Raw genomic sequence first — 16,359 nt, forward strand, 5'->3', positions numbered from 1 at the left:
AAGCCCTCCTGTCCTGCCTCTGACTGTCTTGTGTGGTCTGGCCCCACAGGACTTGTCTTACAAGGACCGGCACTGGCATGAAGCCTGTTTCCACTGCTCGCAGTGCAGAAACTCACTGGTGGACAAGCCCTTTGCTGCCAAGGAGGACCAGCTGCTCTGTACAGACTGCTATTCCAATGAGTACTCATCCAAGTGCCAGGAATGCAAGAAGACCATCATGCCAGGTCAGGAGACACTCCTTTCTCATGCATGAGCCAGTCTAGCTTCAGGTCTTGTGCACGTTCCTCTGACCCCGCTGTTCACATTGACTTGGTTCCAGACACTGGTGTTGACTTTCCAGTTTGACCTTGAACTACAGAGGAGTATTTAGAGTACTTACGAATCAGGGACATACGGGTTCTATCATGGGCAGTAACGGGATCTTTTTGCTGTGCACATGGGGCAGTGTTATGCAGTCAAATTGCTAGAGTAAGTGAATGGTGGGCATCCCCCTTAAAAATACATCTCCTGCCTCAGCCCCACTTTCCCACCACCATAGATGGTTTCTGTTAGGTAACATGGGGTACCTTAAATGGCGCCGTACCTTAAGATGGGGCTGGTTCCAGGTTCTTCTCCCCTCCTTGACTGGGCACTGTCTGAACCCGCCAAAGGAGGGCCAATCAGAAAGAAGCATCTCCCGCCTTCCCTTGGGCCTGCCCCAGCCCAATCCACATAGGCCCAAGGGATATAAAACCCAGCACACCAGCAGCCCTCTCTCTCTTCTCTTCCTTCTCCACTCAATACCTCCAATAAAGATCTCTTGACCGCGACCGGTGTAGTTTGATCTCCGCCCGGCCCCTTTCAGTTTCTCTTTTCTTCCCTTCTACCTGCTGAATTTGTACTCTTTCAGTTATTTCACCAAGTGTGCATGGTGCCCTTGCGTGCCAGGCACTGGGCTCGAGCTGAGCATTCATAGGGTGTGAGCCAAGGTGCACCTGGTCCTCTGCCCTTGTAGAGTTGGTGTTCTAGATGGACAGTCAAAAAGGGCACAGCCGCAACTGGGCCAGGTACCGAGGATGGCAATAAAGGTGCCTTGTGTGTTGATGGGACTGCGTCCCTCATGGTTTTTTTGTGTGTGTATGTGGGGGGAGTTATTTGTTTTGTTTTGTTTTTTTATGTAGGAGAGCAGAATCTTTTATTTTAAAAAGCAAAGTGGACAAAAACATATGGAATTTCAAAATACAGAAAGAAGCTGGGTGTGGTGGCTCATGCCTGTAATCCCAGTACTTTGGGAGGCTGAGGTGGGTGGATCACTTTAGGTCAGGAGTTTGAAATCAGCCTGGCCAACATGGTTCAGTGGTGCAATCTTGACTCACTGCAACCTCTGCCTCCCAGGTTTAAGAGATTCTTCTGCCTTAGCCTCCTAAGTAGCTGAGACTACAGGCGTGCGCCACCACATCCGGCTAATTTTTGTATTTTTAGTAGAGACGGGGTTTCATCACGTTGGTTTGCTTTGTTTTTGATAATAAAGAAATGCTGAAGAGACTGACATGGGAAATAGTTTAGAAAGATATGTAGGATGCCAGATGTGGTGGCTCACCCCTGTAATCCCAGCACTTTGCAAGGCTGAGGAGGGCGGATCACAAGGTCAGGAGTTTGAGACCAGCCAGGCTAACACGGTGAAACCCCGTCTCTACTAAAAATACAAAAAATTAGCCGGGTGTAGTGGCGGGTGCCTGTAGTCCCAGCTACTTAGGAGGCTGAGGCAGGAGAATGGCCTGAACCCGGGAGGCGGAGCTTGCAGTGAGCCGATATCAAGGCACTGCACTCCAGCCTGGGCGACAGAGCAAGACTCCGTCTCAAAAAAAAAAAAAAAGTTACGTAGGATAAGGAATAATCATTTTTAAAAAAGGTAAGGAGGTAATTTGACCTTTGGTAAGATGGTTTCTTACTGCTACTACATTTCTCTGGTTAATGTAACTTTAAAACAACTGTGACACACTATGAAGAAAAATGCCCAGGCTGACACAGCCCCAGCCCTGTTGGCAGCTGTAAGGGAAGACAGCTGTGGAAGCGCTACATGGTGACTTTAGATGGGGCAGCTCCAGGCAGGAAGGCCTCTTCTAAGATCACGTGGATCCTGCAGAGGCTGAAAACTCGGGCCCCAGTGATGTGCGACAGTGCAAATGAGAACTGAAGCCCGCAGAAAGCCAGGCTGACCTGTGTCCTGCCCCACAGGGAGTCACTGCAGAGACACAACACTCTCGGTAACAATAAGAACCACAACATTAATTGAAAAATAAATTAAACTCTTACTAGTTTCCTGAACAAGGGCCCAAGGAAGCTTCCACTGGGAACTCTAGGGGCTATTTAAAGACTTTAACTGTTAGCACCAACCATGACATAAAAAGTATGCATATTTCCCGGATTTTGAATTTTTCACCTGTCTTGACTTTCTGTGTTAGTCAGGTTCTCCATAGAAACAGAATCAATCAAAGAAATGTATACACTTAGATACATATATATGGAGAGAGAGAGAGAAAGATATATTTCAAGGGATTGGCTCATGAGATTGTGGAGGCGGTAAGTCTGGAATCTATAGAACAGGACAGGAGGCTGGAGGCTCAGGGGAGATGATACTGCGGTTCCAAATGGAAGCATTTGAATTCCGTAGGGCAGCAGGCTGGAAATTCAGGCAGGGTGTGTCTCCTGTAGTCTTCAGAAGAATTAGTTGCCCTTAGGGAAACCTTAGTCTTTGCTCCTAAGGCCTACTACTGATTAGATGAAGCCCGGCTCTGATACGTGGGTAACGTGCTGCACTCGAAGCTTACTGACTTAGATGTTAGTCACATCTAAAAAACACCTTCACTGCCGTGAAGTAAAGTAAACAAGTAAACCTGTTTTTGACCAAACAACTGGGTACCAGAGCCCAGCCACACTGACACATAAAATTAACCATCACACCTTCTCTTTCTCTTGGTGTTTACTGGGGGCAGGGCGGGGCGGAAAGAAAAGAAAAACATGATCAGATAAGAAGTAAAAACCTAATGTTCAGTGAGAGGTAACCCATACTGAATATCTGAGAATTAACTGGCCAGCAGTCTCTTCTATTAAGGAATGAGGGAAGCTGGAATTCAGGCTCTGTGGTAAGAAATGCTGTGAAGTAATAATAACAACACAGCTACAGCTACCAGCCCCTGAGCACACACACAGGGGTTAGACACTCTGCTGCTTTACAGAATCCCATTTAATCTTCAGTGTTCCCTGGATTGGATGGCTTCATCCCCATTTTACAGGTGCCTCTGCCAGAAGAAACGGACTGGGCACCAAAGGCAGGGCGTCTAGAAGAATCCTGGTGTATGCAAAACAAACAAACTACCACCAACAAAACGCTGAATCAAAGCACTTGCTTGCCTGGGTTTGATTTTTAAAAGTGTTAGAACCCATTCGAGATGAATATGGGTTACAGCGTCAGTGCACAGCTTTTGCAGTGAATTTACATTTAGAAGACAAGTGAAAAACTCACCCACCAGCTCCACATCCCCACACAAGTAAGTTTCCTGATGACTAATCAGGAAACTGGAATACCATCAGTAACCCCAGTGCTGGGGTTTACCAGCTCTCGCGCCCCTATTAGCAGACGTTGCTTACAGATGCACCACAGCCTCTGAGCAGACTCAGGTAGCGATTCTGTCTCCAACCCTGCAACCAAATTTCTGGCTCCTCATTTGACTTTTTTTTTTTTTTGAGCCAGGATTTCGCTCTTTCGCGCAGGCTGGAGAGTAGTGGTACGATCACTGCTCACTGCAGCCTTGACCTCTCGGGCTCAAATGATCCTCCCACCTCAGCCTCCTATGTATCTAGGACCTCAGGCACACACCACCACACCCGGCTTTTTTTTTTTTTTTTTGGTAGAGACAGGGGCTCCCTATGTTGCCCAGGCTGGTCGCCAACTCCTGGGCTCAAGAGATCTCCCACCTTAGCCTCCCAAAGTGCTGGGATTACAAGGCTGAGGCACCGCAGCCAGCCTCATTTGACTATTTGAATCAGATTAAGACATCCCTTCTTTAAGACTGCGCTTCCGTCTGCGGGAGACTTGGTTCAGTGTGCGATTCAGTTAGGAGAAGGAACGCTCCTGCCACCTGCCGGTATTGCTGCATATGACCACGCAGGCCTCCAGCCACTGCTGTCGCCATGCCTCAGAGGTGCACGTGCCACGTCCCTGACGCTCCAGGTGCCCCGTGCATTCTCTGCACGTAGAGTTGCCCTCGAACTGGTGTTGATCTGATAAGACTTATTTCTGAACTCGAAAAGAATGCCATGAGAGTCATAATTGCCCCATATTCATTGGCAAAATCCTTTGGCATCTGGGCTGCTTGATCAGAATGAAGGTCAGAGATCCAAAGAGCAAGTGACAAAAGTATGCATGGAGGTTGAAGAAAGTCTTTGTGAAGTCAAAGTCCTTCCACTATTTTTACTTGAATTTCAATTGCTTCATGTAATGTTCGTTTTAGGATTCATCACCCCACAATTGAATTCCATAGATTGTACAGCTTAGTTTTGAATTTTAAGATCACTGAGTGTCACCATCCCAAATTCCCTCTCACACATTGCCCCCCAATACACACCCTACTTATTTTATATAATCTCAAATGTCTGGTCTTGGAAGTACAGGAAGCTGAGAAAATGATCCTAAATAACAATCATGTGATAATTCTCAGCACATTCGTAATTACTGGAGGACAGACATTTCATGACCAACTTTCTAGCCAGCTAAAATACAACCCCTAGCTTTGTCCTTGGGACCATAAGATTTTGGGGCTGAGCTCTACGGACTAGTCTATAGATTCCTATAAGCCACCTGTGTTACTGCAGCTGCTTCCACCAGGTCTGGAGCGGGCAGTCCCCCTGTTGGCTTGATTCCCCATGACTCCCTGACCTCCAGTTGAAGTCACATGTATGTGACCCTCATGCCACAGTCCCCAGGGATTGGCAAAATTTTTCCTTCAAAAACCAGATAAATATTTGGGGCTTTGTGGACCATACCGTCTCTGTCACAACTACTCAGCTACTACAACTACACAACAACTGCACACAGCTGCACACTACTCGGCCGTCTAGCGTGAAAGCGGATGTAAACAATGGAAGTAAATTAATGGGCGTGGCTGTGTTCCAATAAAACTTCATTTGAAAAGCAGGCAGCAGTCTGGATTTGGTCCTTATACAGTGGCCAGGCCCCTCAACTAGTCCAGGCACTTACAACACTGTCCTGTTTCTTTGTCCATAATACTCATTTCCCCAGATCGTTCTTTACATTTGCTTTATACGAAGGGTACTTGTTTATATGCCTATCTGGAATCATCTCTTGCTATAAATAGATACATTTCTTTCTGGCAAACAAAAATGAAAAAAATGTCAGTCTTTGAACAAACACCAAGCATTTGCAGTGAGTCCAGCTTGGTGGTGGCAGGGGTGACCCATAAGTGTTTCAGTTCTCTAGAGCTCCTCAGTTCACTTGGAGAAATGGTAGAAACGTATCAAATGCTAATAGTTATTCAAAAGACAATGGATGGTGCAGGTTTAGGCAATTACTAAATGGGATGGACAAGTAACACACGAAGATTTCAGCCAGGCATGGTGGTGTGCACCTGTAGTTCTAGTTTCTCAGGTTGAGGCAGGAGTTTCCCTGGAGCCCAGATGTTCAAGGCTGCAGTGAGCCAGGATCGCACCACTGCACTCCAGCCTGGGTGACTGAGCGAGACCCTGTCTCGAAAACAAAAAAAAACTACATGTAGGTTTTAATTATAGCACTTAGTACAGTTCATAAAACTACCAAGATACATCACAACTTGGTTCAACAGGCAGTATGTAAAGTGAGTGTTGTAGAGGCTGCTCACTGAATCAGGTTCAAGGTTCCAGGTTCATTCACACTCCAGCTATTTCCATCCTGCTGCGAACCAGACAGGGTGTTCATTATCAGGTGTGCAGTAGGTGAATACAGTCCCTAGACTCCAAAAGTCACGCTCCATGGGAATTCATCGGAGCTATGCCACACTTCTCTTTATACTTTGCATTGCTGAGAGAGACTTAACTTTTTTTAGATTTAACATTCCTAACCATGATATTCAGTAAATAAATGTTAAGTACCTAAAATGTACATGTGTTGTTCTAGGAGCTGGGTGTACAGTAGTGAACCAAAAGACAAAGTCCATGCCCTGCACAAAATAGGAATTACCTCCATTTAGAGGCGGGCCTTCAAGAGCTGAAATGACTTGCTCTGGTCATAAAACTAGAGGGCAGCAAGCTCAGTGGGTGGATTGCTGGGACTCCACACCCCTCTAACCATAACTCTGCTGTGTTCCTCTTGACTCTGATGACAGGTACCCGCAAGATGGAGTACAAGGGCAGCAGCTGGCATGAGACCTGCTTCATCTGCCACCGCTGCCAGCAGCCAATTGGAACCAAGAGTTTCATCCCCAAAGACAATCAGAATTTCTGTGTGCCCTGCTATGAGAAACAACATGCTATGCAGTGCGTTCAGTGCAAAAAGGTATCTCAGATTCCCCCTTGGCCCTTGCACGTTCTGGCTGATTTGCCTCCATGGTCCATGTCTGTCAGTTCTCTTTCCAAAAACAAGGATACCCGTGATACTTAAATGGCATAGGAGCTGTGCCTGTCCTGTCTTACATTCCAAGCATTTATCCATTAGGTCTTGGCGCCCATCCTTCTTTCAAAGACATCAACACTGTTGAGCTCTGTGATCAAATCGTTTAACCCTGCCTTCTTCTAGACCATTTCTAAATATGTTCTCATGTCGATGACCTGTGGTTAGAGGGAAGGGGAGCCACTATCCCAAAGCTGTCTTGTTCAGCTTCTCTCCATGAATAAAACAAGAAAACAACTGCAAGCTTGAGAGGGAGAGAAAGATGGAAGGAAGAGCAGGGAGAGGAAGGGAGGGAGCAGGGAGGAGAGAGAGAGACGGATGTGAGAAGAAAAGTAAAGGAGAAAAGTCTGTCCCCGTGGATATGGGACAGATCATTTATTAAATGTATCTACTCTGGCCAGGCATGGAGGCTCACGCCTGTAATCCCAGCACTGTGGGAGGCCAAGGCTGGTGGATCACCTGTGGGAGGCCAAGGCTGGTGGATTACCTTAGGTCAGGAGTTCAAGACCAGCCTGGGCAACATGGTGAAACTCCATCTCTACTAAAAATACACAACTTAGCTGGGTGTGGTGGTGCACATCTGTAGTCCCAGCTACTCGGGAGGCTGAGGCAGGAGAGTCGCTTGAACCTGGGAGGTGGAGGTTGTAGTGAGCCAAGATTGCACCACTGCACTCCAGCCTGGGTGATAGAGCAAGACTCCATCTCAAAAAATTAAAAAAAATGAAAATAAATAAACTTACTGACTCGATAATGTGCCATTCCAGTCATGGCTCTGTTAGGGTTAAAGAAAGAAAGGGAACTGCATATCTGTAGGAAGCCATCTCTCTGCCCAGTTGCCCCCTGACCTACGCCCTTCAGGGTGTAGCTTAGTTTTCTGCTGTGCCCTCTGACTCTTACACACACGCAACTCTTACTATGCTGTAGCTTCTAGCGTCTCTGTGCTGTTAGGATTTGTGTCAGCCTGTTGAGTGGCACCCTCCCACTGCTCACTCGCCCTGGGCAGTGCCAGCTGTGGAACTCATCACAGGTTCTGTTTGCTCTCATCCTCTTATTGACTCTGCTCACCCAGCTTCTGCTGTTTTGCCCTTGGGGCCTCTACCTTTGCATCTGGGCCATGGAGAAACATCCCCGATACTGCTACCTGTACCTGGCTGGCCTAGGCAAGAATGTCCCCACCTTGCCCGCACCTTTTCTAAGTGCTGAGTATTCTTACCAATTTCCAAATTTCCATTCAGCCTTTCTCTCGTTTCCATTTGTTCTTTTTTTTGAGACAGAATCTCACACTGTCACCTGGGCTGGAGTGCAGGGGCTTGATCTCAGCTCACTGCAACCTCCACCTCTTGGGTTCAAGCAATTTCTCCTGCCTCAGCCTCCTAAGTAGCTGGGATTACAGGCATGCATCACCATGCTCAGCCGATTTTTTTGTATTTTTAGTAGAGCTGGGGTTTCAACATGTTGGTCAGGCTGATCTCGGAATTCCTGACCTCAGGTGATTGACCTGCTTCCACCTCCCAAAGTGCTGGGATTACAGGTGTGAGCCACCACGCCTGGCGCCATTTGTTCTTTACTGTTATTTTAAATTTCTCTTTATTTCCTCTCCTTTTATGCTTCTGTTTTTTTCTTTTTTTGAGACAGTTTCACTCTGCCACCTGGGCTGTAGTACAGTGGCATGATCTCAACTCACTGCAACCTCTGCCTTCCGGGTTCAAGCGATTCTCCTGCCTCAGCCTCCTGAGTAGCTGGGATTACAGGCAGGTGCCACCACCACACCCACCTAATTTTTGTATTTTTTTTTTTTTTTTTTTAGTAGAGATGGTGTCTCACTTTGTTGGCCAGACTGGTCACGAACTCCCGTTTTTTTCTTTATTCTTAGATTGAGCTCTCATTCCTGCTTTTATTTTAGGAACCCTCTTCCCTGTTCTCTCCCCTTTTCATTTTTATTTTGGTTTGTTTTTCTCATCAAGACCTAATGGAAGTTCATTTGAATTGCTCTTCCTCTGTCATCTTTCCAATGTGTGCTTTATTCATTTGCAGAAATGAAAGCAACACGTCCTCTGGGATGCATGCCTTTTGTGTGCATCAAATTATGTTTTATTTATAATTTATAAATTAATGTTCATTAAATTAATATAAATTAATAAATTTATAATTTATAAACTAATGTTCATTAAATACACACAAAAACATTCATGCCAGAAGCATCCATTCCTCGACATGAACTTGGCCCTCTCAGGCACTGGGGATCCGATGCTGGACAAGACGCAGACACTTAACTGTAGTCTAGGTGGAAGTACACTCCAGTGTCAAACCCGTCAGTAGTTACTGAGCAGTGTGCTATGGAGGAGAAGAGCAGAGTGTGGAATGGAGGGACCTCAACTAACCTGAGGAGTTGGGGGCCAGGGTGGCGTTTAGGGAAGGAGTCTCTGAGAAAGCCATGCTATGCTCAGAGGCATCAAGTTAGCTGATGTGGGTGGGAAGCATGGAATCTGGAGCAAGGGAGTACTGAGGATGTATGTTGCAGGCAAAGGAGATGTCTCACACACACAGGTTACTGCATTCACATGGATACGTTGCAACCAGGTGTGTTTTGTGTTCATTCTCTTGTGCAATGGGGTGGGTTATAGGAAGATGCTTCATGATTTATGGTTTAATGAAAAGAATACAAGGTAGAAGGGAGTCTGGAATTCTAGTTCCTGCTTTGTCATTAACCAGCTATGAATTCTTGGGCAAGTCACTTTTTAATTTCTCTGAGTCTCAGTTTACTCATCCATAAAATTACGATAATATCTTTCTTACTTCACAAGCTTTATTTAAAAACCAAAGGAGTTACTGGATGATACCGAAATGTTCAAAAAATAAAATGCAAAAAAGTGTGATTGTGAGGTGCTTGCACTCCATCTTCCATGGCCTTCGTTTGCCAAGCTGAGGCCACCTACATTCCTCTGATATCTTACTCAGCTCCACCAAGCACTCATTTTTAAATAGAATGTGAGATGCAACATTTGGAGAAAAATACCAGGTAAATTGAGGTACTGATGGCCAGTTCCACCTCGTGTGGCTTTGCAGCTTCACCTCACAGATGTTCTAAGACCACAATACAAGTGAGAATGAAGGCATCTGGCTTATTTTTCCCAAAACTTCCATGATGCCCATCTCTTCTTGTGGCATCAGCAGGTGCCAGTCCCGGCTGTCCTTTAAGTCTCTTCCTTCTTTCACCATAAGTAGCTGGAGAGACAGGCTTGTGAGTGGCATTGGAGAAGTTACCACTTGCCAGGATTTTTGTTTTGTTTTGTCTTTGAGACAGAGTCTCACTCTGTTGCCAAGGCTGGAGTGCAGTGGCATGATCTTAGCTTACTGCAACCTCCGTCTCCAGGGTTCAAGCGATTCTCCTGCCTTAGCCTCCTGAGTAGCTGGGAATACAGGCGTACCATCACACTCAGCTTATTTTTTGTATTTTTAGTAGAGATGGGGTTTCGCCATGTTGGCCAGACTGGTCTCGAACTCCTGACCTCAAATGATCCACCTGCCTCGGCCTCCCAAAGTCCTGAGATTACAGGTGTGAGCCACCGGCCCTGCCAGGCTTCTAAGTAAGGACTCCTCATCAACTTACCCATTTAACCTCATCACTCTCACTTCCTGGATGAGAAAACTGAAGTGCAGAGATCTTTATTATAACCTGCTCCCAGCCACAGGGCTGGTAAGGAGTAGGGTAAAGATTCAAACCCAGGTCTCCTTGATGCTGTATTGAATCCCGACCCCCTCCACTGTGCTGCTTCCCTGCTCAGGAAGGTGGCAACACCACTGAGGCGCCCTATGCCTTAGATCCCCAGCATCCCTGGGAAGGGCTGAGGGCAACCCCCAAGCTCCAGTTTCACTAATGGGAAAGCCAGGGCCTATGACACTGGAATGAAAGCGTGTGGCGAGGGTAACAAGTGACTGTGAAGTTTGTAAAGCAGCTTCTTGGTGACAACAAACTGGACGTTTTCTGGATGAGGATCTTGCATCATCCAGTGGCAGTAGCTGAGACTGAAGATGTCTGCCAAGCACAGAGGCCACACTAACTCTCCCCCTCATCCCTGCAGCCCATCACCACAGGAGGGGTCACTTACCGGGAGCAGCCCTGGCACAAGGAGTGCTTCGTGTGCACCGCCTGCAGGAAGCAGCTGTCTGGGCAGCGCTTCACGGCTCGTGATGACTTTGCCTACTGCCTGAACTGCTTCTGTGACTTGTATGCCAAGAAGTGTGCTGGGTGCACCAACCCCATCAGCGGTGAGTGTCCTGGGGTCCCCACTTCGAAGAGCGATTGGAAGCTTGAACAAGGCCTAGCATTTTAGCATGTGACCCTGTCTAGATCCCTAAACTTCCCAGACCTCCCTAAGGCTCTGAACACAGCAGACTTTTCTGTCTACCTGCTTTCCTCTCCTTGGTGCACTGGCTATGCTTCAGCAAGTAATGATTACTTCCTCTGCAACCCACCCGGTGATCACAACCATATGGCCTGTGCTCCGGTTTAGTTTTGGCTTTGGGTTGGATTATCTCTAAAACTGCAGTTTGTGAGCCTGTGACACCACAAAAGCACAATAAAAACTGGCCTTTTCAGGCTTAGCAGCTGTGCTGTGTTCTTAGAAGTGTCCTCTAGCATCTTAGTGGGACGGTTGTACTCCAAGGCATCTGAGTGGGAAATTTCTACCACAAGGCCATAGCTATATGAGGGCAGAGGGTACATTCTAAGGAGTTTTTCATATTGTATTCCCCCAAAGAATCTGGCTAAGTGAGAGCCCAAAATCTGGCTGGCTGGAAGACCAGGCTTCTGGACTAGACTATTAAGCAGGCTGGAGAAATTCAGTGTGGAGAACAGATGACTCCACACTAAAGTCCTTTAAATGGTCATCACGTATCACTACACAAATTAGTGACTGGGTGGGGAGAGAAAAGTGTGTATTCTATAATAACACAGGAGAAGTTTTATGACGCGGGATTTGCAATCCCGTTGCATTCAGTTGACTGGTTCGTTCCTATCAGAGGAAGGTGGCAGACACTTGGAGTACCCGGTGGCCTGGCTTTCCTATGCGGCTTTTCAGTGTAACTACAGAAACACATCTATACACCCACCGTGTGCTTCTCCTTGACTTTCTTTTCCCTTAGGCCTAGAACCAAGTTCACCTAACTCAACTAACTCATCTTCCCAGGTCACTGAAACAGTTCTCTCATGTGTAATGCAGAGCTCATTTCCATGTGAAATTAAAATATGAAGGAAAGCATAGTATTTACACTTTACCTATGTTAAAATATCTGTTTCTGGTCGTTTATATACCAGATTTCCCTTGGAATGATTTAGGGGGAAAATGTAATCTTTTGCCAGAACATACTCATCTTTCATGCTGTTTTCAGCAGTAATTTCTATTGAGGTAAATGTTTATAACATTAAGCTTTATAAAGTGATACAATCTACATAAAAGCACTTTTAAATGTAAAACGTTAGATATGAATGTGAATTGTGGTTATTGTGGCACTGAGAAAAAACACTAGGTAAAAACCAACTGTATTACAATCAGGGACCAATGTACCTTAAATATTTGATTCCATTCTATCTGTCTGCAGCTTTCTCAGGATCTTCCTGCTGCAACAATATCCCTCTCCCCTCATTCCCACCCACGTCGCACTTCATCTGTGAGGCCTTTCCTGGCCATCCCAGGGAGGATTAACCTTTTCCTCTTCTACACTCCCTTCAGTTATTCAATCATTAAGTCATAAAAATTTGAGCACCAGGCAACATGAGGCACCTAGTGAAGACATAAGAGAAATCTGCTCCCTCTTCTTGTGGAGTTTCATTTTGTGGGAAAACACGTAACAAATACACAGTCAGCATTCTTTGATGGCACTTATCACATTGTTTTGGAACCAGTTTATATATCTCTTCTGATATTCACGAGATCCTCCAGGCTGTGCACAGAATCTGATTTATATATGGATTCCCAACACCCAGTCACTAGAAATTCACACTATCCATATTACACAATCCAAACTTTGAAATGAATCAAACCAGAATTCCTTCTTCAGTCCCAGTGGCCTGATTCTTTCTTCATCCGGTATTATTTTCTCTCTGTTAACAGGACTTGGCGGCACAAAATACATCTCCTTTGAGGAACGGCAGTGGCATAACGACTGCTTTAACTGTAAGAAGTGCTCCCTCTCACTGGTGGGGCGTGGCTTCCTCACAGAGAGGGACGACATCCTGTGCCCCGACTGTGGGAAAGACATCTGAAGTCAACACAGAGAAGTTGCTGCTTGTGATCTCACACACAGATTTTTATGTTTTCTTTCTCACCCAGGCAATCTTGCCTTCTGGTTTCTTCCAGCCACATCGAGACTTTCTTCTAGTGCATTTCAGTGATACTCACGTTTGCTTAAACCCTTTAGTGCTTTGTGCTAGTTCAGTCCCAGGGAAAGACAAAACTCGCCCTAGGCCCTAGGTGGGAAGATGGTTTGAAATTTTTGTAATCGAGTAAGGCACACCCAAATGTAAAAATCCTTTTGAATGATGTCTTTATAAATCTTTCTCTCACTGCCTATTTAAGTGCAATTAACATATGTCACGAACTTAAAAGTTTGCTAAACTCAATAAGGTAATGACCAGTTGGTATTTACAGCTCTGTAACTTCCTGTTGCGTCAAGTCTAAACCAAGGTTATGTGACTTGCAATAAAGTTATTCAGAACACAATCTTTGCCAGGCACAGTGTGTGAAATCATGATTAAAGGTTGAGGCACTGAGTCTAAGGCACAGTGTGTGAAATCATGATTAAAGGTTGAGGCACTGAGTCTAAGTAACACTTTATTGCATGGTCCCATGGTCACTGTATGAAGTGCAGTTCCAATGGCCTGGGGCATTGCCAACTGGAATAGCATCACACCCTTTAAAGGAAGCCTTCGGCTGGGCGCCGTGGCTCACGCCTGTAATCCCAGCACTTTGGGAGGCCGAGGTGGGTGGATCATGAGGTCAGGAGATCGAGACCATCCTGGCTAACATGGTGAAACCCCGTCTCTACTAAAAATTCAAAAAATTAGCCAGGTGTGATGGCGGGCGCCTGTAGTCCCAGCTACTTGGGAGGCTGAGGCAGGAGAATGGCATGAACCCGGGAGGAGGCAAAGCTTGCAGTGAGTCGAGATGGCACCACTGAACTCCAGCCTGGGAGACAAAGAGACTCCATCTCAAAAAAAAAAAAAAAAAAAAAGCCTTCAGTCAGCACCAGGCACCTCTTCCTTGCTACCTTCTCTCCCCCTTTTTTTTTTTTTTTTTTTTTTTTTTTTTTTTGAGACAGAGTCTTACTCTGTCGCCCAGGCTAAAGTGCAGTGGCACAATCTCAGCTCACTGCAACCTCCGCTTCCTGCGTTCAAGCGATTCTCCTACCTCAGCCTCCTGAGTAGCTGGGATTACAGGTGCCCACCACTATGCCCGGCTAATTTTTGTATTTTTAGTAGAGATGGGGTTTCACCATGTTAGGCTGGTCTCGAACTCCTGACCTCAGGTGATCCACCTGCCTCAGTTCCCCAAAGTGCTGGGATTATAGGCATGAGCCACCGCACCTGGCTACCTTCTCTGTCTTTCCCATACTCTTTCTCTTGGAATGTGATCCTCTGCATTTGATGCAGTAACATAAACTGACAGTGAAGCCAATTTTCAGGTCATTTTTCTTGACAGAGCTTATCGGCTCTGTCCCAGTGTTATGGATCCACATCTTACACCGACTTCCATAAAGTGAAAGATTGCACAAGGACATAAGCAACTTGAGGCCAGAGATGACATCCTGTTCATCTTTATGTTCTCAACACCCTCGCAATTGAGGGCACACTGGGAGCCTTCAGTGTTTTTGAAAAGGGCAGTAAAGCAGGAGAGACACACAGTCATTACAGTAAAAATAACATTCTGAGCTACTAGTGTGGCAGTAGTCTGTGAAATAATCTCAGATAGCAGTATACAGTTGGGAAGCACGGAGCCAATGTATGGGATAGAACATTGCACAGTTCTCTTTAGAATGGGAGCATCAGTGACTTTTTGTCCTTAGTTTTCTAAGACAATGCAATATAATAAAATGATATGCTGAGCAACAGAAAAATTTGGTGGAAATCAAGTCTGATATATGCTGAGCATATGTGAAATCAGTTTCTTAATCTGAGTGGTAGTCACTGTTAGAATGTTTGATAATGTCTGGAGTGAGTCTTTTGGATTTATAGTTGACTTGAGGTTTTGCTTAAAAAGAATAATTTCATCCCTTGTTAGTTGTTTTGCTGTTTTCTACTTCATAATATAAAAGTAAAAGCACTCCAAATTTCATTTTGGAACATCTTACCTGTTCCTCATTAAAACCATAGACTCTCCCAACCTTAAATTACCCATTCTAAAATTAATGGTTAGGGGGAATTCCACTTCTAGTAAATAGCTCCAATTGGACTAATTCTCCTCCAAATTAACAGTCATTCTGGACAAAATATTTATTTAATTGTTGAGAACACTGGAGCATGATCCAAAGCAGGCAGATATTGCAGGGGGTAGACACTTGGAAGAAGAGAACGACACTGGGTGATTTTCCTCTTTTGGCCTTTTATCCAACGGCAGGCCCCAGCCAGGGATCTAAAACTCTGTTAGGAAACCTGCAGTCTTACTGGCCTGAGGAACCAGAGACCAGAGTTTGGGACAAACAGCCTCTGGAAAGTGAGGAAGAAAATCCTGAAAAGGAGAGCCCCAAGTTCGTTGCATGAACTTAGAAATTTCTGGCTGACAACTGAACCGTGTATACTTAGGCCAGACTCCAAGCAGCCCAGCCAAGGCTAAAAGCATTGACTGACAGGACTTTACGGATAGTGGTGTGCAGGGCTTAGCTGACCGACCCTCTTCCTACTGAAGGAAATTACTTGTATATAAACTACACAACACAAAGTCTCTGAAAATTTCCCCAGAAGCATACAACAAATAAACATTCATTCAGGAAAATCCACTACTAAGTCTTAGGAAGAACAGTGAGTCTGTGGCATTTGAGCCACAGCCTCATCCTATCCCATGCCCACTCCCCAGCTTCATGTGACAAACTCTACTCTGGATCAATGCAGCCAAAAATTAAGGGGTCTCTCTTCCTCCAGCTACCAGTCTAGGGCTTTGCCCCAGGTGCGACAGGCTGAGAATCCTAGAGCTCCAATTGCCCCTACCCTAGCCTGCTTAGTGCGGAGGCTCCACATTGGGAGGGGCAATCTGAGAAGACCGGTCGCTATCAACCCACTCACAGAGAAGGGATGTCACTCCTGGAGAAGCAGGCCGCTGTCCAGCCCCCAGAGGAGATCCAGGCTCTGAGACTGGTAACTCAGCAGTTATGTCCAAGGGGACTGGTATTTGGTATGGAGAACGAGAAATCTTTGCCTAAGGGGATTGTCAAAAACAATAAGACATCTTGCCAGTGAGCCATTAAGGAAGGGGCTGGTAACTCCATGCTATTAGTAGCAAAAAGCAAAATGACAGACCAGCCAGAAGTTTAACACAGAAAACCAGAGAAAGAGATAGCCAAGAAGAGCCCTCCTGGAATCTGGTTTATCCTTGAGGTTCGGGAAGTATGTATGGACTGGGCTGTATCCACTCAGGAGCAATCAGATGTGAAACAAACTTGAAAGCATTCTCTAAGGCATAAACAGATCCATCAGCAAAGAGCAGAAATCTTATTAGCTCAAA

General features: G+C 45.7%; 2 protein-coding genes across 4 annotated transcripts in view; one reads left to right on the top strand and one right to left on the bottom strand.

Annotated features, from left to right (window-relative positions):
- Nucleotides 1-13,362, top strand: part of FHL2 (four and a half LIM domains 2) — a 37,497-nt gene extending 24,135 nt beyond the window's left edge. For all 3 annotated transcript variants that reach the window (XM_032177342.2, XM_032177343.2, XM_032177344.2), the window contains exons 3-6: nucleotides 50-224; nucleotides 6,360-6,529; nucleotides 10,726-10,912; nucleotides 12,757-13,362. In XM_032177342.2, the coding sequence (XP_032033233.1) occupies nucleotides 50-224; nucleotides 6,360-6,529; nucleotides 10,726-10,912; nucleotides 12,757-12,908 (684 nt within the window). In that variant the 3' untranslated portion in view covers nucleotides 12,909-13,362. The remainder of the gene's footprint in view (nucleotides 1-49; nucleotides 225-6,359; nucleotides 6,530-10,725; nucleotides 10,913-12,756) is intronic.
- The window catches only part of CUNH2orf49 (chromosome unknown C2orf49 homolog), a 40,956-nt gene that overhangs the window by 4,100 nt on the left and 20,497 nt on the right, over nucleotides 1-16,359 (bottom strand). The gene's annotated exons all lie outside the window — the stretch shown is intronic.

This window comes from Hylobates moloch, unplaced genomic scaffold, assembly GCF_009828535.3.
Source record: "Hylobates moloch isolate HMO894 unplaced genomic scaffold, HMol_V3 SCAFFOLD_15, whole genome shotgun sequence".
NCBI lineage: Eukaryota > Metazoa > Chordata > Mammalia > Primates > Hylobatidae > Hylobates > Hylobates moloch.